The sequence below is a fragment of the Saccoglossus kowalevskii genome, chromosome 18, assembly GCF_978046115.1.
Source record: "Saccoglossus kowalevskii chromosome 18, keSacKowa6.1, whole genome shotgun sequence".
NCBI classification, from domain to species: Eukaryota; Metazoa; Hemichordata; class Enteropneusta; family Harrimaniidae; genus Saccoglossus; species Saccoglossus kowalevskii.
Window position 1 is genome coordinate 27990923 of NC_140658.1, and position 23832 is coordinate 28014754.

The 23832-nt window shown below is 34.7% G+C and overlaps 2 protein-coding genes across 3 annotated transcripts in view; one reads left to right on the forward strand and one right to left on the reverse strand.

Annotated features, from left to right (window-relative positions):
• LOC146732000 (high affinity 3',5'-cyclic-AMP phosphodiesterase 7A-like) overlaps window positions 1–16600 on the forward strand; it is a 150147-nt gene extending 133547 nt beyond the window's left edge. For both annotated transcript variants that reach the window (XM_085493113.1, XM_085493114.1), the window contains exons 8-14: window positions 7–138; window positions 1073–1246; window positions 3197–3259; window positions 3458–3554; window positions 6488–6568; window positions 8221–9264; window positions 12073–16600. In XM_085493113.1, coding sequence (XP_085349239.1) covers window positions 7–138; window positions 1073–1246; window positions 3197–3259; window positions 3458–3554; window positions 6488–6568; window positions 8221–9264; window positions 12073–12440 — 1959 coding nt within the window. In that variant the 3' untranslated portion in view covers window positions 12441–16600. The remainder of the gene's footprint in view (window positions 1–6; window positions 139–1072; window positions 1247–3196; window positions 3260–3457; window positions 3555–6487; window positions 6569–8220; window positions 9265–12072) is intronic.
• A 1875-nt stretch (window positions 16601–18475) lies between these two features.
• The window catches only part of LOC102801734 (mediator of RNA polymerase II transcription subunit 23-like), a 56921-nt gene continuing 51564 nt past the window's right edge, over window positions 18476–23832 (reverse strand). The window contains exons 31-33 of the mRNA XM_085493174.1: window positions 23487–23607; window positions 20854–20939; window positions 18476–20275 (exon numbers count right to left, since the gene is read on the reverse strand). Coding sequence (XP_085349300.1) covers window positions 19960–20275; window positions 20854–20939; window positions 23487–23607 — 523 coding nt within the window. The 3' untranslated portion in view covers window positions 18476–19959. The remainder of the gene's footprint in view (window positions 20276–20853; window positions 20940–23486; window positions 23608–23832) is intronic.

A 23832-nucleotide genomic window follows, 5' to 3' on the forward strand; every position in this document is an offset into this window, starting at 1 on the left:
TCACAGATAGCAGGTATGATTAATCCACTGGAAACTATGGCAACATTATTAGCAGCCATAACTCATGATCTTGACCACCCTGGTGTTAATCAAGCATTTCTCATAGCAACTTCCAGCCATCTTGCATCTATGTACAAGGTAAGGTGACCTGACCCCCTGACCCCTGACCTTGCCTTTTGCATTTTACCAGGGCAAAACAGAAAAACATTTCTCTCTGTGTTGAGAAAATCAATAATCTAAGTTTTTCTTTTTACCTAATTATTGTACCTTTTCGTTAATGGATATATAATTTCAGGAAAACAGTTTATGAAAGCCTCTCCATACTTCTCTGTCTTAATTAAGTACCCCACCAAAATCTTCACTGCTGTACTATTTTGAATTTTTTCTGATGCAATTCGTGTCAATTAAAGGCATATACGGTACAGTACATCATTCCTAAAAAATTGTTTTGTCTAAAAAAAAAATGGCATTGCGATGTGTGGGCTCTTCACCAGTTATTATTATCTCACACCATCAATGTGACTTTTTAATTTCCTCCCTATCCATTCTAACTATTGCCTAAGAATATGTTTTTCATTCCATAGCAAATTGAAAGTAAAATTAAATTATTACCCATATGCTACTTGTTTATCTATTTTTAGACTCTAAAGGAGCAATATTTACTGTGTTTAAATTTAGCATATAAGTTGCCTATAGATATTTACCAGATTTTAAATTCACTGATTTAGTGAAATGGCATACTGTGAAATACTTTATTTTTACTTGAATTTTACTTTTGCTATTTTTGCTAAAAAATTATTCAGTGAAAATAATATCCAGCAAATACACCCTTTTTCATATATTTTACATTCCACTTATCAACAACTCATTAAAATAAATCCCATACAAAACGCCCAAAAAGAATTTTCAGCAAAAATTAATTCCAGCTATAATAAAGTATCTTTCAGTATTAACTTGGTTTTAATTTGCTGCATTTAGCTATCAGTAAAATAAGGCAAAATAAAACCTAGCAAATAATTAGTCCTTACATACAATATTGTATTCCCACTGAGAAACTATTTTTTTCCTCTAGAATTCTTCTGTGCTTGAGAACCATCACTGGCGTTCCTGTGTAGCTGTATTACATGAAACGGGGGTATTCGATCACTTCACACCACGACAAAGAGCTGAACTTGAATGGCATATTAAATCTCTGATACTTGCAACAGACATCACTCGGCAGCAGGAATTCCTTACAAGGTTCCAGGTATAGTTGTGTCTTTATTTTTTTTTGTGTTAATAACATTTTTTTTATTTCCCAATAAACAAAATCCCCCCTAAAAAAAAATGTACATGACAAACAAGAATAATTTACTTGTTTTTAATCCAACCAATTATTCAAGAGCTCCCATTTATGATAGTGATATTGTTCCTTTCCTTTATATAGGGCTATTTCCAACTCTATTTTTCTATTTTCACGGACGAGTGATTTAAACGCAATTGCAGAAGGGATTGTAGGATTTCTTCTACAGCTATAAATATACTTTTTAGCTCCGCTGTCGACTTTGTCGAGCGGAGCTTATCATATGAGTGATTGTCCGTCGTCGTCGTCGTCCGTCGTCGTCCGTGTCAATGTTTTACTTTTTCGACTTCTTCTTGAAAACTACAAGCCTGAATGCTTTGATACTTGGTGTATATGTACCTTGGGTAGACCTCTCTCAGATTTGTTCATTTCATGATGATATCTTCAATTCTTTAATTTTGGTGAATATTTTTGTCATTTTTAGTAAAAAGTGATATTTTCGACTTCTTGTTGAAAACCGCAAGTCCAATTGCTTTGATATTTACATATATAGGTACTACATGTGGACCTCTCTCAGATTTGTTCATTTTGTAATGATATCTTTAATTCTCTAATTTTGGTGAATATTTTTGTCATTTTTGGTAAAAAGGGATATTTTCGACTTCTTGTTAAAAACCGCAAGTCCAATTGCTTTGATATTTACATATATAGGTACTACATGTGGACCTCTCTCAGACATGTTCATTTTGTGATGATATCTTTAATTCTCTAATTTTAGTGAATATTTTTGTCATTTTTGGTAAAAAGTGATATTTTTGACTTCTTGTTGAAAAGCGCAAGTCTGATTGCTTTTATATTACATATATACATACTACGTGTGGACCTCTCTCAGATTTGTCCCGTTGCTTTTTATATATATATTGTTCATTTTCTATTGATATCTTCAGTTCTTTAATTGTAATGTGCATTGCTAACAGCGGAGCTATCTCAGCCAAGAGGCTGCTTGTTAATCAATCTGATTAAATTTTATACCAATAGAAGCTCTGTTCCCTTATAATTCCAGACTCATTGCACTCATGTGTACATTGCCTTCAACTACATCTGACAAAATGTCTATTTAAATCATTTCCTGGTGCTCCTTTCTGACCTATTTTGACCAATGGGAGCATACCTTACTAGAAAGCAACTTGTGAAATGAGCTCTGACAAGAAACTGAAAATTATTTGAATGATCATTTGGTCTGTTAATTAAAAGTAATAACACAGATTAAAGATATAGCAGACAGATATATATATATGGGTTTGTAGCTGAATTTTAGTAACATATTTTTCTGGGGTACTAAAGCCCACTAGAGAATACAGGCAACTGTGGTGTTTTCTTTGATGCAATGTTTCTTTGGTTGCAAATGTGATTTTGAACAAGATTTTTGAGTATTCCAAGACGAGTTACATCACAAACATACAAAATCCAAGAAAAATAATCTCAAAAGAAAAAGATGGCTACACAACACATGAGCTGTAGTAATATTTGATATAGCTTGTCTTCAAATGGGATAGGTTCCTTAAAATTACTGGAAAAAGTGTGATATTTTGGTTGAGGACTTGTTGCATGCACCCAGATGGTTGTGTATGTCATGATGCACACAAAGACATTGCATAGGATGTTATTCTCGTCTCTTTGATGTTTGATGCAGTTGCCTATCCCTGTATACCTTTGTACGTGTATGTCATGATGCACACAAAGACATTGCATAGGATGTTATTCTCGTCTCTTTGATGTTTTATGCAGTTGCCTGTCCCTGTATACCTTTGTGTATTGCCAAAACCTAATGTTTTTATAAATTTTGAATTACTAATTTACCTCACTGTAAATATATAGCCTCATTCTCTGTTTATTACGTTGTTTTTCTACTAGAAACACTTAGACACTAGAGATCTCAATTTGAGGGAAGCTGAAAACCGACATTTTATCCTCCAGGTGAGTGAGTCTCTTGATTTTGTTTCGAGATAAACAAAAATAGAAAATGTACTTCCAGATGAAACAGATCACAAAAGTCATTGACATTGACATTCCAACTGACATGTTCTAATCACATCTCAATCATATAAGTCTATATATAAATATAGAATTTAAGTTCATAGTTTATTGATGACCAACTTTTGTATATTTTCGTAGATTGCTTTGAAGTGTGCTGATATTTGCAATCCTTGTCGGGCATGGGAAACTAGCAGAAAATGGAGTCAACGAGTATGCGAGGAATTCTTTCAACAAGGTCATTTTTTTGTAATTTTCTTCTAATAACTCCATGTTGTAAATACAGCTGGCAACAGACCTTTCTTTTAAATTGCGCCCTCTATTGACAAAGCACTCAGTCCATTAAAATCATTCCTATCATTTTAGATCTGTAGTCACCCATCAATGAAGATTTTAGATCTGTAGTCACCCATCAATGAAGATTTTAGATCTGTAGTCACCCATCAATGAAGATTTTAGATCTGTAGTCACCCATCAATGAAGATTTTAGATCTGTAGTCACCCATCAATGAAGATTTTAGATCTGTAGTCACCCATCAATGAAGATTTTAGATCTGTAGTCGCCCATCAATGAAGATTTTAGATCTGTAGTCGCCCATAAATGAAGATTTTAGATCTGGAGTCGCCCATCAATGAAGATTTTAGATCTGTAGTCGCCCATCAATGAAGATTTTCAATCTGTAGTCGCCCATCAATGAAGATTTTGATCTGTAGTCGCCCATCAATGAAGATTTTGATCTGTAGTCGCCCACCAATGAAGATTTTGATCTGTAGTCACCCATCAATGAAGATTTTAGATCTGTACAGTAGTCACCCATCAATGAACATTTTAGATCTGTAGTCTCCCATCAATGAAGATTTTAGATCTGTAGTCACCCATCAATGAAGATTTTAGATCTGTAGTCGCCCATCAATGAAGATTTTAGATTTGTAGTCGCCCATCAATGAAGATTTTAGATCTGTAGTTGCCCATCAATGAAGATTTTAGATCTGTAGTCGCCCATCAATGAAGATTTTAGATCTGTAGTCGCCCATCAATGAAGATTTTAGATCTGTAGTCACCCATCAATGAAGATTTTAGATCTGTAGTCACCCATCAATGAAGATTTTAGATCTGTAGTCATCCATCAATGAAGATTTTAGATCTGTAGTCACCCATCAATGAAGATTTTAGATCTGTACAGTAGTCACCCATCAATGAAGATTTTAGATCTGTAGTCACCCATCAATGAAGATTTTAGATCTGTAGTCACCGATCAATGAAGATTTTAGATCTGTAGTCACCCATCAATGAAGATTTTAGATCTGTAGTCACCCATCAATGAAGATTTTAGATCTGTAGTCACCCATCAATGAAGATTTTAGATCTGTAGTCACCTATCAATGAAGATTTTAGATCTGTAGTCACCCATCAATGAAGATTTTAGATCTGTAGTCGCCCATCAATGAAGATTTTAGATCTGTAGTCGCCCAACAATGAAGATTTTGATCTGTAGTCCCCATCAATGAAGATTTTCGATCTGTAGTCACCCATCAATGAAGATTTTCGATCTGTAGTCACCCATCAATGAAGATTTTAGATCTGTAGTCGGTGTAGCCAACATTTCACTATATTCTAGAATGAACGAAGGAACTAAACACAGTTGTTGATTTGAACAATATTGCTTTTACCCATGTAAATAATTTTGATGTCACAGAAACCCTCTGCCACTAGAGGGCGCACCTTATAGTAATGGTCTCTACTTCGTGGATTGATTCAACTCCAAAAAAAATAATTATCATATCCTGGTAATGTAATTAAATATCAGTGTGTACCGGTAATTACTCCCAATGTTGCAAAGATTTAAAAGATATCTATGTTTTAGTCATCATCTTTATATAAAGACCACCTGTCTATAGTGACTACCTTTGGTCTGTCCCAATAAATGTGATCTCTTGTTTAACCCCGGTTTGTTCAAATGAAACTTGTATTTAGAGGTTAAAATAATTTTTTAATTTTATCAAAACAAAACAAAACAAGAATATTTTTATTCCCATGTTCAAACTTCAAGTTTGACTGTACCCTCGGTGGTCACTATACACAGGTTTGACTGTACCTTCAGTGGCCACTATACACAGGTTTGACTGTACCTTCAGCGGTCACTATATGCAGGTTAGACTGTACCTTCAGTGGTCACTATACACAGGTTTGACTACCTTCAGTGGCTACTATACACAGGTTTGACTGTACCTTCAGTGGCCACTATACACAGGTTTGACTGTACCTTCAGCGGCCACTATACACAGGTTAGACTGTACCTTCAGTGGTCACTATATGCAGGTTAGACTGTACCTTCAGTGGTCACTACACACAGGTTAGACTGTACCTTCAGTGGTCACTATACACAGGTTTGACTGTACCTTCAGTGGTCACTATACACAGGTTTGACTGTACCTTCAGTGGTCACTATACACAGGTTAGACTGTACCTTCAGTGGTCACTACACGCAGGTTAGACTGTACCTTCAGTGGTCACTATACACAGGTTTGACTGTACCTTCAGTGGCCACTATACACAGGTTTGACTGTACCTTCAGTGATCACTATACGCATGTTAGACTGTACCTTCAGTGGTCACTGTATGCAGGTTAGACTGTACCTTCAGTGGCCACTATTCACAGGTTTGACTGTACCCTCGGTGGTCACTGTATGCAGGTTAGACTGTACCTTCAGTGGCCACCATTCACAGGTTTGACTGTACCCTCGGTGGTCACTATACACAGGTTTGACTGTACCTTCAGTGGCCACTATACACAGGTTTGACTGTACCTTCAGTGATCACTATACACATGTTAGACTGTACCTTCAGTGGTCACTGTATGCAGGTTAGACTGTACCTTCAGTGGCCACTATTCACAGGTTTGACTGTACCCTCGGTGGTCACTGTATGCAGGTTAGACTGTACCTTCAGTGGCCACTATTCACAGGTTAGACTGTACCTTCAGTGGCCACTATACACAGGTTAGACTGTACCCTCGATGGTCACTATACACAGGTTAGACTGTACCCTCGATGGTCACTATACATAGGTTAGACTATACCTTCAGTGGCTACTATACACAGGTTTGACCAGTACCTATTAAAAAACACTAATTTCTGAAACAAATCTGTTTTTTTGGTTTCTGTTTTCAGGTGACTGTGAACGACAATTGAATCTTCCCATTACAACCAACTGTGACCGAAATGCAACAACAGTAGCCAAGATTCAAGCAGGTATGATATTATTTCAATGGTTTTTTAGTCATAAATGAAAATAATGGTATTTTTTCAGGGCTTTAGTTCGCAATACTATGAGCTTATTACGAGGATACCGAAAAGTATGCACAAAGACAGTGCAACGGGAGTATCAACCGTCGCGTAGCTGAGATCAATGCAGTAGTAGTGTACTGTCTGAGTGCATACTTTTCGGTATCCTCATAATAATCTTATTATACATTTTTACCTCCCAAGGATACATCATGCGAATGCCGAAATACAAAAAGTTCAGAACAGATTGAGCGAACTTCTTTGTATGGTGTCCAGTCAAACTCTGGGGCTGCCATGTTTACCTTGCCCGTACCATCAAAGATGGAAGGGAAAGGTATATTAAGGGAAAAATTTTGTCCGGCGTTGTTGTTGTTGTTGTCGTCGTCGTCGTTAATAATTGTTATTGTGTGCATAATAACTTTACTAATTCTATTCCAAACTTTATCAAACTTGATCACTTTATTCATCAGTATAAAGTCTTCCCTGAGTTTGAACAACAGATGTCCTGTATGAAAATATCATGCAAAAATTGAGAAAATCTGATAAAATATTTTGACTGTTTCTACTTGACTGATCACATCAAAGGTCACTGATCTCAGTGGAAATATGCATTGTTGTATGTGTTCAAAGAAGCAAATGATTTATCTTGTAATAATATCCTTGGTAATGTATCTCAGAATCCCATACTGGGTTTGAAAACCAACTCATGGAGAGATTGCACAGTCTGATACACATTTGCAAACCTACCAATAAAATCTTTACAGAAAACAAGATGTCAGAAAATCAATATAAGCACTCCTATGAACTGGGTGCCTAACTTTGATCAAGATCTGAAGCTAATAGAAAATCTGTTTAGTTCAAAGTTATCAAATTTAAAAACAATACATAAAAAATACATTAAAAGCAAAACATTTCATCCACATTTTTTTTGCAATGAGACATTTGTTTTTATACTAAAATATCTGAATTACTTTGAATAAAGCTGGAAATTATGTCCCTTAAAATAATGAAACAAATAAGGCACCAATGTTTTTGTAAGATAATTACATCTTTTAAGGACATTCGGTAGACTGATTCCCCACTGTTGGTTCAACCCCAAAACTTGTTTGTATTCAAAATTAATTATGACAATGCATATTTATATTGAAACAAACTATGATAAAGGGAATTATATTATATAACAAAAGGCAAGGTCACCAGAGTTCAACTATGTTTGTTTTTATTATTAGAAGACGCTTACGTGTGTAATCGTCCCATATTTGGAATTCACATTTCCTGATATAGTGTGATGAAAATACCCAGTGCAATATCGCAAAATTACGACACGCTGTAACTTAAGACGTTACATGACAGATGTATAATAATATGCTGTATGTTTAAGCTTGTTGGCTTACATGTATCCACATTGTGTTCATATTGTATGGGTCCCATATCGCAAATCACGTGTGATAAATTTATAGCGACAAAATCATAACATTGTGTCATATTTGTGTGCCATGCGCAGTATTCAACACAAAATTTGAACAGATGATGCATAAAGACTGTGTCTCTTCAACTACTGGTATATATTGAATTGACAAGCTTGAAACAGACAATTGTATTTTCTTTTTTTTTTACAGGATTCATAGAGTTTGTTGTTGAGCCATTGTTTAAAGCTTGGGAGCAATTTCTACCATGTAAAATTAGTGACACAATGTGTAGAAATATAAAACGTAACAAGGGGAACTGGCAACAAATACTCAGGAATAGTAGTAGAAAAGAATCATCACTCAACCAAACCGAGATTGACTTGGGGTCATGGTCTCGTCAACGTGGACAGTTGTCATTACCATCCAGCTCTCAGGCTGTGCTTCCACCGCTGAGTAAAATTACTAATGTAACAAACTTAGAAAATGTGAATAATTCAACACGGGAGAGTGTGTCATCAGGAGGCTGTGTAAAAACATATAAACCGAATGGTTCTGCACAAAGGGATACACAAAGTGTTGTAACAAGGACACCTTACACATCGAGCAGTTATGAATCTGGAAAGAGTAAATCCAAGTCATTGGACTCAAAATTTAGTGTCAAACCAAGAGAAAGATCACTACGGACTAGTCTTGATACACGAGGTAAATCAGAAAGAACTGTTTATGTGTCACCATCACGGTGTTCATATCGCAAATCAGAAAATATCACTGATTCAAAAATCAAAGCGGGAATGTCAAAATTGCCATCTCATGTTGAAAACCAAAAAGCAAGGACAGACAAAGTTTTTGAACCACGGACTATTGAATCAAGAGTGACAGTTGAACCGCAGGAAAGATCGGAAAGAACTATAGAAATGAAATTGACAGTGGAGCCATCCTGGGAGATGTTAGGTGACAATCAGCCAGTTGGAAGCACGTCAGACAATCAAAGGTCTGAAAAAGTTGTGCAATCAAAGCTGACATTTGAACGAGAAAAACTGGAAGCAAAAAGTGTGGAAATGAGATTAATGATGGATCCGGAGAGTTCAGAACGCACCGTACAATCTACTGTCACCATTGAACCAATAGAAAAATCAGAACGAGCAGAGGTATCATTGTCGATGTCACCAGCATTGCAGCGGAAGACTGAAACTAGAAGAAGTCATTTGAAGTCAACAACAACAACAACTACCACCACCAGACATTCATACTCAGGTATGTTTGTAGTTGATGAAAGAATAAACACTTAAATTATTAAAGTTATTAACCTGTTTGTTACATCATAAACCTCTGAAAAATAACCAGTTTAATGCCGATTGAGTAATAATAAGCGATAGCACACATCACCAACATTGTAACCATCGGCATGTTTGACTTTTTGACCCCCAATCAACTTTTCACAAACCTTCATTAATTATTTTTTTTTATTTCAAATATTCTGAGCAAGACCTCCCACGGATGGAAAATTGCATCTAATTAGTCAAAAATTAACAAAGAAATTATAGAAAAATGCATAAAATGTTAGTGGGAAAAAAATTGGATTCTGTGGTTTAGTCATTGGCAGCCAGATTTCAGATGTTGAAGTAAATGACATGCTAAGCCTAGGGTGTTTCATTTTGATTTGTATGTCAGGTAATTTGTTCATTCCTGAGTGATATTCTTAATAGGTCTTATTTACAAATGGGTTTGATACTACTTGTTCTTACCCCTCATACTGTGTTCTTTTTTCTCACTGTCCTCCTGATGTATGTCTTATTTTAGAACACTGGTCGCAATGGTGGGAGATAATTATGCTATTTGGCGGGGGGGGGGGGACTCTTTTTCTCTCAGTGAGAACTTTATTGGAATAAGGTCTATTGTAGCCATTTTTTTTCAAAGTGCCTGGAATAGTACACAAACCTGGTTAGTTTTGTATTGAAATCATGTTTAATAATTATCCTAATTTGCATAATTAGCTAATTGTCACCTTTTCCACTGATATCTTGAGAATCAGTCATCACATTAAATGAAACTTGGAACATATTTATTAAGTGTCCTGGAATACTACACAGGCTTGTATATTTTTTGTTTGAAATCTGTGTATATTAACTGTCTTATTTGCATAAATCAACCTATTTTTAGAATTTCCAATAACAACTCATCGGATTTCAATGAAACATGGGTAGTGATTAGTTTAGGATTGAAACCGTGCATATTGATTACCTATTATACACAAGTCATGACATGACAGAGTCCCTTTTAGTTAAATAGTAAACAAAATTGAAAAGAGTCGGCCATTTTGAATCAAATCATATGAGAGTAAGAAAGTATTTTCTTTTCCAAGGAAGGGAAAATAAAAGTTTCAATATAATGTTCATTTTATGTACAATAGCTATCCATGTATAACCAAGAAGATCTGGGATGGAATTTAATCATTAAAATGACCAATATTCAACCATCTTGAATCTAATCATCAAACAAATATATGTGTGACATGATGTGTCACTGAAATTTGAATTTGATTGTCAATTAGGCCCTGGAACAGCATTTGTTGAAAAAAATGGCCACCAGTCAGCCATTTTGAATCCAATCTGAAAGTATGACCAATGTAGGTACCAAACGAAATCTAATCATACACAACCAAGATCTGGCTCCAGAATGGCAGAAATGCTTGATTTTGATGATTTTTAAGCATAAAAATTATTTTTTTATATTCCCAAGAGTTCTGTATTTGATTATACTTGCTTTTCATAAAAAACCAATGACCTGATATTTTGTAAACTAGTATAATCATATTGTCTGAGTAATAATCAAAGTATGTTTTCTTAGCTTGAAAACAATATTTATGGCACCAGTGATCACTTAAAAATTCTCATTCTCCAAAAGATCACCCAGAGTGGGGTATCGGAAAAATACGGTAGTTAAAAAAAAAAAGGAATAATTCAAATTGATGCTACAGAGACCTGGTATTTTATGGAGTTACATTATGTAATGGATACAAATGAGGAAGGGGAGCCAGCACGTTTCCATGGAAACTAAGATTGTGTTCCACTTCACTGTGGCAGCCATTTTGAATTGCAAAATAATCAAAAGCTTGATTATAATTAGGATTCAGCTCTAAAATATTTTATGTGTTAGTCTATTCAGTAATGTAATTGGGCCTTATTAACCCAAATTTTGTCAAAAGTGTTTGTCATAGAACTGTTTTTGTGCTGTTTTTGAAATAACACAGCTGACAATTTGCATGATAAACATTAACATTACTAAAGTCTCAGTTATGCTACACTATTAATATAAAACTAGTTTGATCTCAACCTGAATTGGTAAACACTAAAATAACTTGCAAGTTTATGATAAAATAAACCAAAATGCTGAACCGTGTTTTTTCTGGCAGAATCAAGAGTTCAGGAAAGCAAAGTTGCCATGGAAGTCCAGTTGCAATTTAGACAAGCACTTCACCATAGAGGGCCTACTTCACCATAGAGGGCCTTGTGAGGTGTAGTATCATTTAAAAATTGATGCTCGCATGTAAATTGTGTTGCTTTTCAAAATGGCCAACCTATACCAGTTTATACTGGAGTAAAGCAATTTGGAATAACACATCTTGTGTTTTTAGGAGGAGGGGTTAATTACAATCGACTTAATTTATTTTAAGCTGTTATAGGTTAGGTCATGGCAGTTTATGAAAGTCTTGAAATTATGTTGTTTTTGCAGGCCTATTATTAAAAATGTTTATGTTGCCTTGTTTGCTGTATGTTTGTTGATTTATTCCTGCATACATTTAGGAACACTTGCAGGAATTTATTTTTAGAATATCTATTTTTATTCTCATGGTAGCCATGATGAATTGGGTGACACATTGATCAGCCATTTTGTAAAGTGACTTTCATATGCAGTATTTTTTTTTTATTCACAGCGAATAACGAATGAACGTCACAAGAAACAAATAATTTCTTTACATAATATTTCCACATGTTAATATATTGGTATATAACAAATCAACTTTTTGACTGAAGACTAATTAGGCTCTTATTTTCCTTGCAGGAGATTCAAGACTAAAATCATCGTATTCTCCGTCACCATCTAGAGCTTCTAGTAGATATAACAGAGCAGAATCCCCATCGACCAGTGTTGAGTCTGCCACCAACACTAGCCATGCTTCACCCAGGCGAAAGCTGCATGAATCTAGAGTGACCTCGTATGCATTACGGGGTTCTACCTCTCCAACAACTCAGAGCAAATTCCCTCGCAGTAATACATCACGAGTCACTTCTTCTTCATTACCTATGCAATACGCCACACAGCAAAGCAAGCGGTCCTCGGATATTAGTACAACAGAGACCCGATCTCCGAGAGGAACTCGTCGTTCACCGCAAACAAAGTTGCCAAAGTCAAAAGATGGAAAGTCATAGTTAAAATGCAGGGACTGTAAAAAATTTTTACTTCAAGACATTCCAATTTTTTTGTTTAGGATAAAAATGTGTTTCTTAATTTTTTTTTTCTAAAAAACAAAACAAAACAACAACAGCTGCCAATATGTAGAGTACTAAGGTGTCTCAATACATTCCTTAAGCAGACTATAATTTTGCTACTGTTGAACAAGGCCCCTCAGGTTTACCATTGAATCAAAATTGACTCTTGCAAAATGGCTATGATTGGGTGCAATTGTAATTTTCCTAATTTTCAGATTTAGGGGGTTTTGATTTGTTTTCCATCTTCGGTCAATCATGTGTTAATATTTCTAAACCTTTTCTCGATTGAGAATTTGCACTTGCAAAATGTAAATTGGGGATAAAATTATTTATGCTGCAGCCATGGGTATCATTTCAAAGCAATCCTGGCCAAATATTTTTTTTAATCTTTTAACCACCTGTTCCCTCTTTTTATCACAACTTCACAAAATAGTCCCGTTTATAGTCTGCACTTTCCTTCAGAAGATTGGGACAAAATTAGCCAGATCTTTTGGTTAAAAACTGAAAATTTATTAAAATTTATCCTGTTTGCTCCAAAAAAAATTAGATTTCACCTCCAGAAATATTTAAGAATATGTGCTAGTGGAAAAGTTAAATATTCATTATCACATAAAAGTGTTTTTGAGGCACTTTCTGTCTTTTTCAGGGAAAAACAAGTTTTAACTCTAATTGTGGCTAAAAAAAGTAACCTTTGACCCAACTCCTGTCTGATCACATAATTCTAGAAATCAATTTCAACTGAGAAATCACTGTTAATAAATTTTTAAAAATAAGTTAAATATGGTTAAAATTTTGCCCCTCAAAAATTGTTGAGCTTACTTATTAATACTAATGCATATATCAGAAATGATTATTTTTATAAACAGCTGAAGAAGACATCTTGAATTACATCAAAGTTTCAAGAAATTGTTTGTAGCTATTAAAATTTGTGTAAAGTTTTGTCCCATTGAACGTCATTAACAAATTTAATGATATTTCAAATCACATACATGACGGGAAGAAATCACATGATCCCTCACCGCTGCCCATGCTACATGGAATTATCACTGTGCTGAATTTTTCATTGAAAAAACATTCTATTTTTATTTTAATAAATATTTTTTTTTTTAAGGCCTCGCATAAATCTAACATTCTTTCATGTTACTCTGGTTCTAACCTTCTAAAACATATAATTTAAAATAAGGAAAAGGTAAAGCATCTTTTTAAAAAGATATCATGAAACGTACAAGGTTCTGTGTATATGTTTGTACTTTTTTATTGAATTAGTTCCACTTTGGTTTGTTATCCCAGCCTGTATCTCTAAATACTGTAAAACACGTCTTTTTTGTGAGCATGTCTTTTTCGCGAATTTGGCGAGAGAACTGATTCGCTAATTCAAGATGTCTTTATTAATATTGACTTTATTATCAATTCAAAATGGCCACCAAACAAAGAAATCATATTTCGCTATTACGTCATTTTACCACAATTCGCTAAAATTGCATGCTGCTTTTTCAACATGTTTTACAGTATACACAAAGTTTTGCTGGAAAATGTTGCTCAAGAATAAGCTTCTAATTATATGTAGAAAAGGGAAATGTTCACTGGGTTTTAATGTGCTACATTCAGCGTATTCGATACGCGTGACGTACTGGTATACAAATACATGTACAAATACATAATGTTGTAAGATGACTGACACTTCAATTTTAACGCAGTTAATTGGATACTCAGTAGTCCGAACTGTTTGATGATTTGATGGTGAATGAAACTACACAAATCTGTCGCCAAAGGCACAATAAATATCGCTGACCTTATCAGGCTCAGATATTAACTATTTAACGATATATTAATTAAATCATTAACTTTGCAGCATCACTGGGTATCAATTTACGATTCTTTCAATAACGTAAAGACAACCCAACAATTTTCACAAACAAACAATATACATCTAACTACTGTAAAATACTTTATTTTCGCTTAGAATTAATTTTTACTATTTTCACTGAAGGAATTATTCAGTGAAAATAAAATCCAGCAAATATACCTTTTTTCATATATTTCACATTAAACTTGTCAAAAATCAGTGAAAATAAATTCCATACAAAACGCCCAACAAGTTTTTTCAGCGAAAATTAATTCCAGCTAAAATAAAGTATTTTATAGTAGTAAAAATACAGAAAATTTCAAAGCACTATGAATTTTTAATATTTTGAAAGGTTCCATCAATAAGACATTGTAAAGAAACAGTGGAATAACTGAAAACTTGTTCCCATAGCGATAAGCTGTACTTTGATAGTCATGTTGAATTGCTCAGAATATGTACAATTGATATTTCAAAAACTAGCATGGTTACCTCAAGTTTTTAATCAGTCACTGGAGAGAATTTAGTGAAATTTCAGGAATTTCTTGTGTCAAAAATATGAATAGCTACATTCATCATAATAATAATTTATATACACTTGGTATTTCAAAATTGCTAATAATTACATGACATGCATTTTATGTTGTAAAAGTAATTTTCTGTAAAAATCGCCAAAAGCATCTTCACTACATTTGAATGGCCTCTCATACAATGTATACATGTACCCGTTAACGGATTGGAAGATATCAATTTTATGTGTACTTTATTTCTGTAAAAATACTGTATTTGGTCTATTAGAAACGCATATAAACCTAATATAATAATTTTTTTTTTTTTAAACATAGAAACACCTGTCTGTAATTTATATAATAAAGTGCACATGCTACTAATGGAGCAAATACGGTAACATGAGAATGTAACTATGGTATCATGTTTGTCACTATCAATTTCAATACATGTTCAATGTATCAAAAATCATGGATATTTCGGTCGAAATTAACATGAAAAGTACTGATAATTTTAGCGTTATACAAACTCCAACGAACACCCTAGCCTTTCATTACCTGTCTAAGTGCCAAATTCAACATTTTATTTTATACAGAATCACTTCTTTGAAGAAAAAAAAAAGAGAATACCGGTAATACATATATTAAAATATCTTTGTCTTTTTTAATCCTGCTGTAAATGGTGAAGGCAAATCTTTGTTTCCTCCCTTTGCCTTGCAAAAACAAAAGTATCTAGATCAATTTACATTGAGGGTGCCCTTCTGGACATTAATAAACGTATACATCAGAATCTGAGTAATATATGGTAAGTTTAGGTGCAAAATTTGATCTCTTTTTTTCATGTGGTAACTTTATTCTCATCCACAATTTGAATTACAAAATTCATTTTTCAATACAATTATGTAGCTTAGCAACACAATACACAGACATAAATTAGAATTGCGCTGCTGCTGATCAGTGATGTTTTAATGAGACATTACTGTTGGTAAAAGATTAGCCCTGTTGCGCTCCCAGCTGGCTTTCAATCTTGGATAACAGTACACATTTCCCGTTATAGATATACCTATATATCTTTCAGGCTCATTTCTTCTCCCACAGTTAATTCTTTTTTTATTTTACATTGTTTCCAGTTTCCCATGTTCCAAAAAGCTACATACTGGGTGGGTATCTTGTCAAAATGTTATCAGACAATTATTTTCCCCTATTATGACCATATTTGGTTTTGAAAATAAAGATTATTGTCTAACTGGAGTTATTACTGACAGAGACTCTCCTGTTTAGCAGTCAATTTGAAAAATCCAATTTTTGTAACTTTCTAAAATTGCACGTTTTATGTTGTTTTCATTGCTCTGTGAAATATATGATTAATTTCTCTTGGTATTTAATTTCATTCACTTTGATGATATTACCGGGTACCCATGGATTCCACCATCAAACTTTGAGTTTTATTGTAATTTTTACCTGTTAAAGTGGACTCAAGTTAACAGATTTTGCTTTCCATCAGAACAAGTGAGATTAAATCCCAGCGAGTAATTAAATCATTTACAGTAACTTCTTGTTCATTCAAATGCAAAAGGTTTGGTCGGCACCCGCCATCTGGTGTCCATGAATGGCAACTTTTATACCAACTTAGGTTTTCACAAAGCATTATTTTCCCAGATTTGTTAAAATTTTGGCCCTTTAATTTTAAAATAAAATCATCACTTGTATAATTCATATTAAAATGAATAAAACTTAATATTTTATATAAAGTTGTGCTGTTATTTTGTTACTGATAGCAAGTGGTTTCAGAGAAGAAATATTCACAGGTTGTATATTCAGTAGATTATGAAACCAAGACCAAATTGATTCAATTCATTTCCATATTTCATTAGGGATCTTTTAACTTTCATTTGAAAATTTTAAAATGATAAAGGATATTCCAGAATAGTTGATTTACACACAAGAATTGCTGATTTGAACCAAAAATGTATCTTGTACCTTGATAATAAATGACAAATGAAATGTCAGCTTTTACCCGGTATATGCTCTTTTCTGATCAAGTGCATGTATACCTGTTCTACACTGAACTAATGCCTTGGATTGCCAGACAATTTAACATTGTGGCAGAATTGTGCTTGGTGCAGTCATAACTACCCCACAATACACTATGATTTGAAATTGCAATATGGTCTATAGCTGCCAAATGATTGGATCACATCACAGATCAACTTTTGTTGATGTGCTTGATGTTTAAACCGCTTTCGTTCGCACTAAGGGGAGATTTTATACTGATGAATTAGGTGACCAAGTTTGATAAAGTTTGGAGATTGGAATTAGTAGTAACGTTATTGTGCACACATTAACAATTATTAACGACAACAGACATTTTCCCCTTAATAAACCGTTCCCTTCCATCTTTGAAGATACAGGCAAGGTAAAAATCATTTAGACGTCTTTATTTTCCCTTGTCGCGCACAGTTATCTAACATGGGAAATTTTACACTTTCTTTATGATGTGTCTAAGTTAGTTTGTAACTTCAGACATTGTTTTGATAACCACGAGTTGAACCCCAAGAGACTAGATCGGTTTCTGTAGCAACCGTGACCCTATCTCCAAACGTTCGTTACATTGTTTCCAATTGGGTTCTCATGATACTTTGTCTGCTTACCTCTAAAATTCCCATCAAAGTTCTGTCTCGTGTTAGTCGCGTGTCATTCCTAATATGGAATGACAGTGTTATGTTTCATTTGTATGCGCCAATCATTAGCGTTGTTTTGTTTTCGGAACGTTTTTGGCATGATAGAGTACCAACACGTGTTTGGCACTTCTCCAATCAGTTGTCACCAAGACAAATGCCGCTCTAACGTTAACAACTACATTAATCAGGCAAAGCGCTGTGGTGAGAAGCCTGATTCAGGCCGTCGCTGTAACTCCTCCTATGGTAGCTTCGCAACCTGATGCTTGTTACAACCCTCAATTAAGATGAGGTGACAATGCCTTAGAATGTCTATAGAAAGAAGGGGTCCGGTGTTGTAGTTTGAGGGAGGTATTTCAAGATCTTGTTTTAACCAAAATAAAAATGTAACAAGCAGCCTGTCGGCCGAGATAGCTCCGCTGTTAGCAATGCACATTTCAATTAAAGAACAGAAGATATCATTAGAAAATGAACAATATGTATAGTATCAAAGCAATGGGACTTGCTGTTTTCAACAAGAATTCAAAAATATCACTTTTCACCAAAAATAATCATCAAAATTAGATAATTGGAGATATCATTACAAAATGAACAAATCTGAGAGAGGTCCACATGTAGGACCTATATATGTAATATCAAAGCAATAGGACTTGCCTTTTTTAACAAGAAGTTGAAAATATCACTTTTTACCAAAAATATTCATCAAAATTAGAGAATTTGAGATTTTGACATGAAATGAACAAATCTGAGAAAGAACCATCCAAGGTACTTGCATATCAAATTTGAAAAAATTCTGACTTGCGGTTTCGAAGAAGAAGTTGAAATTGTAAAGTTGACGACAACGACGGACAATCAGTAATATGAACAGCTCCACTTTGTCAACAGCGGAGCTAAAAAGTTGACTACACAATACAAACAAACATTTGGGGAAATCACATGGTACACAAATTAAGTAACAAAAATTGTTTTATTTCCCTTGAACTTATTTTATAATACTGTATCGAGTACACTACTTTCTGGAATAAGCCTAACTCATCAGCAAAAAAAATATTGCTGGATTTAGAGACCTTACACTTTGAATAGCAAATGATTGAAGGGAAGGTTGGCCGGGCCATACATGATAAGGGGCACATGGTCATTTTAATGTATCACTACATTTTAGCGATAATTATTTTAAAAAAAAAGGGAAATCTCAATTGGCACATTGTCGCATACGACTTGTTTACCACTTCCGTGTGACTGAGAATGTTCTAGAACCATACTGTGTCTGGGTGGAATTTTTAGAAACTGGTTGAATAGGTAATAGAACACTGTAGGAGGCAATAGAAGGTAATGGAACATTCTAGAAATTTGTAGTAAGTTCCAGACTCATTATGTATGCTGATGTAATGGTCTATTTATAGACAGTGTGGGTATACATTGTATATAGGGGAGTTGTTCAGCACTGAGATCAGATCGGAGATCTTGTTGAATTGTATTGGAGTTTAAGTATCTAGTTATTGGAGTAGTGGAGTTTTACCGCGTTATTGTACTTGATGTTTGCAGAGTATAATAATACCAGTACCAGTTGAAACCTCATCTGTTGGCTCTGTGTTCGTATTTTATCATCGCCGCCAGGGAAGTCTTTCTGTTACTGTTGCCATTTTGGTATTTGGACCATCACACCTGTACTATACCAATTACGGTAATATTACGTTGCGTGTGACACACATTGGATTGCTGTTTCACTTATCTACTGCTCAGAACGTGCATAGAAAAATGTATGTGGCCTCCAATATGTTAAACAATGGATATGACCTTTCAGTTTTAGTGTTGGTGCTGCTGATTAACAACTACTACTGTACATATACTACTACAAATGTTGTTTCAGTTATAGGTATGAACGAAATCCATCCACAAATGCTTGATATTTGATGATTTTTTAGCACAAAAATGGCCACCATTCAGCCATTTGTAATAAGATCGTCAAACCAGTATATCTGTATATCTATGACATGATGTATAATGAATATAATCAGTCAAAGTAAGTCAGAGATATGCCACTAGAACCACATTCATTAAAACAAAATGGCTGCCAGTCGGCGATTTTGAATTTTATCTGAAAAACAAAATGATGTGCATCATGGTCTTACAATGTCCAATGTATATACCAAGTTTGAACAAAATCCATCTGTAAACAGCTGAGAAATGCTTAATTTTCATGATTTTTCGGTACAAAAATGGCTGCCATTCAGCCATCTTGAATCAGATTGTAAAACAAATTGATGTGAGTATGTATAATGTCATGTATGATGTATTTGTGAAGTTTGAATGTGATTGGTACAGGCATTTCTAAGATACAGGTCCGGACGCACGAAGGTCAAAACATAAGTCCCTGTTTCCGGACTGCGTTCAAACGGGGACTAAAAATACTATAATTGTAGTTTAACGAGTCAAGGATGCTGTTGCTGATGCTGCATCTGTTGCTGCATTTGTTGCTGTTGCTGCTGCTGCTGCTGTACTTGATGTTGTACTTGCTGCTGTACTTGCTGCTGTACTTGATGTTGTACCTGCTGTTGTACCTGTTGCTGTACCTGCTGCTGTACCTGCTGTTGCAATGGTTGTTGCTGTGCTTGATGTTGTTCCACTGTTTTACTGATGTGTGTTATAAACTTCAATCGTGACTGCATTGGATCTTTCATATTCTTGATACATTTCTCAGCTTCGTTCTTCACGCCATCACCAGTTAACATGTATTTAACATGATATCTTCACTAGAGTTAAGATATATCAAACAAACATACTTAAGTTCCATTATTAAAGTATTTGACTAAAAGATAGTGTCTATCTAAAAATAATTTGTCAGCTGAATTATTTATATAAAACAAATCTGCCATATTTACTATATTATAAGTAATCCTATCAACCATATTAACCAAATATAATATTAACTACATTTGTCTTTATTGGCATGTCAACAATTGTTGTCATATCAACCATGTCACTATATACTTGACATATTAAACATATAAACCATATTTGCCAAAATTGGCATATAAACCATATCAACTATATTAACTAAATCAACAATATTTGCCATAATTAGCCTATTAACCATACTTCCTCCCACATATATTAGCTATGTCAATTTTATTTGTACCTTTGACATTTTTTCATCTATTGTTGGTTCTGATTCTAGTCCCTAAATAAGATATAGAGATTGGAATTGCAGCAACTATTCAACAACTGTAATAAGAAGACAACAAAAATAATGCATATAACAATCATCTCAGAACTCCAAAACATGCATGATTTCAGCCAATACAATAATATAATGGAAAGGATACAAGAAATCGCATATAGGATCCATGTTGTTGATATGTGAAGAGTTTCTGTCTACTTGCTCTAACATCTCATACAACTCTGTAGTCAACTAGATGAAAGAAAATAAAGTTAATTAGGAATAGGGGAAGAATGCTGTCACAGTTTATGTATTTCTGTGATATGGTTTAACTGATTTGCCATTTAGGAATTGCTGCTGTTGGTTCCAGCCATATCTCGACTGTTGGCAACCATATTGAAAAGTTTACTTTATGGTGGCAGCCATAATGAAATACTGTAGAATACTTTATTTTCGCTTGGAATTTATTTTCGCTATTTTCGCTGAAGGGATGATTCCGTGAAAATAAAATCCAGCGAATATACTTTTTTTCCTATATTTCACATTAAACTCATCAATAATCAGTGAAAATAAATTCCATACAAAATGCCCAAAAAACTTTTTCAGCGAAAATTAATTCCAGCGAAAATAAAGTATTCCACAGTATGCACTTTATGGTGGCAGCCATAATGAAATGTTCACTTTATGGTGGCAGCCATTAAATGTTCACTTTAGGGTGGCAGCCATAATGAAATGTTCACTTTAGGGTGGCAGCCATAATGAAATGTTCACTTTAAGGTGGCAGCCATAATAAAATGTTCACTTTAGGGTGGCAGCCATAATGAAATGTTCACTTTAGGGTAGCAGCCATAATGAAATGTTAACTTTATGGTGGCAGCCATAATGAAATGTTCACTTTATGGTGGCAGCCATAATGAAATATTCACTTTAGGGTGGCAGCCATAATGAAATGTTCACTTTATGGTGGCAGCCATAATGAAATATTCACTTTAGGGTGGCAGCCATAATGAAATGTTCACTTCAGAGTGGAGAGCCATAATGAAATGTTCACTTTATGGTGGCAGCCATAATGAAATATTCACTTTAGCGTGGCAGCCATAATGAAATATTCACTTTATGGTGGCAGCCATATTGAAAAATTCAGTTTATGGTGGCAGCCATAATGAAATATTCACTTTAGGGTGGCAGCCATAATGAAATATTCACTTTATGGTGGCAGCCATAATGAAATGTTCACTTTATGGTGGCAGCCATAATGAAATGTTCACTTTAGGGTGGCAGCCATAATGAAATGTTCACTTCAGAGTGGAGAGCCATAATGAAATGTTCACTTTATGGTGGCAGCCATAATGAAATATTCACTTTAGGGTGGCAGCCATAATGAAATGTTCACTTTAGGGTGGCAGCCATAATGAAATGTTCACTTTAGGGTGGCAGCCATAATGAAATGTTCACTTTAGGGTGGCAGCCATAATGAAATGTTCACTTTAGGGTGGCAGCCATAATGAAATGTTCACTTTAGGGTGGCAGCCATAATGAAATGTTCACTTTAGGGTGGCAGCCATAATAAAATGTTTACTTTAGGGTGGCAGCCATAATGAAATATTCACTTTACGGTGGCAACCATAATGACATGTTGACTTTAGGGTGGCAGCCATAATGAAATATCCATTTTAGGGTGGCAACCATAATGAAATGTTCACTTTGAGGTGGCAACCATAATGACATGTTGACTTTAGGGTGGCAGCCATAATGAAATATTCATTTTAGGGTGGCAACCATAATGACATGTTGATTTTAGGGTGGCAGCCATAATTAAATGTTGACTTAGGGTGGCAGCCATAATAAAATGTTTACTTTAGGGTGGCAGCCATAATGAAATATTCATTTTAGGGTGGCAACCATAATGACATGTTGACTTTAGGGTGGCAGCCATAATTAAATGTTGACTTAGGGTGGCAGCCATAATAAAATGTTGACTTAGGGTGGCAGCCATAATTAAATGTTGACTTAGGGTGGCAGCCATAATTAAATGTTGAATTAGGGTGGCAGCCATAATTAAATGTTGACTTAGGGTGGCAGCCATAATTAAATGTTGACTTAGGATGGCAGCCATAATTAAATGTTGACTTAGGGTGGCAGCCATAATAAAATGTTTACTTTAGGGTGGCAGCCATAATTAAATGTTGACTTAGGGTGGCAGCCATAATTAAATGTTGACTTAGGGTGGCAGTCATAATTAAATGTTGACTTAGGGTGGCAGCCATAATTAAATGTTGACTTAGGGTGGCAGCCATAATTAAATGTTGACTTAGGGTGGCAGCCATAATTAAATGTTGACTTAGGGTGGCAGCCATAATTAAATGTTGACTTAGGGTGGCAGCCATAATTAAATGTTGACTTAGGGTGGCAGCCATAATTAAATGTTGACTTAGGGTGGCAGCCATAATGAAATGTTCACTTTAGGGTGGCAGCCGGATAATGAAATTTTCTTTGGAATTTTCAATCAGATGCAGATTGCATGAATGACACACATTCTTGCGAGTATTTTATTTCTTCATGATCAATTGTGATCATAACTACACACAATTGTGGTGGTCAGTTATTTGCATAAATATGAATGGGTAATTAGATATTACTAACAGTATACTTAGTGGAGTGGCATATAGTAAGTACAACTCCATTTCAGACACATTTACTTTTTAGTTTAGTTTTATGACATCAATTTACCCCCTAATTTATGTTTGTTAGACCTTCCCCATCAGATTTATTGATTCAACCCTAAAACATAAGTCTTACCTCCATCAGGCATCTTGTTCTTTCTTGGTGAAATCTCTGGAGGAATGGACCTATCATGTGACAAACAAACAAATACTGCTCCTCAGTCACCACCAAAGGTCGTACTTGTTCTTTGAAAAACCTGGAAAGACAAAAATTAATGCGTGACTATTTTCATAGATAATTCATACTTGGAGATAATTCTCCATTGGTGTATTACCGTACTTCCCCGATCATAAGCCACTCCCCATGTATAAGCTCACCTCTCTATTTTTTGACATTTAACTAGTTGAGGGCATCCCCCATTATAGGCCCAGCATGTTTTTACTGGGCGTCACCAACTTTTATTAAAATATGCGTGTAAATA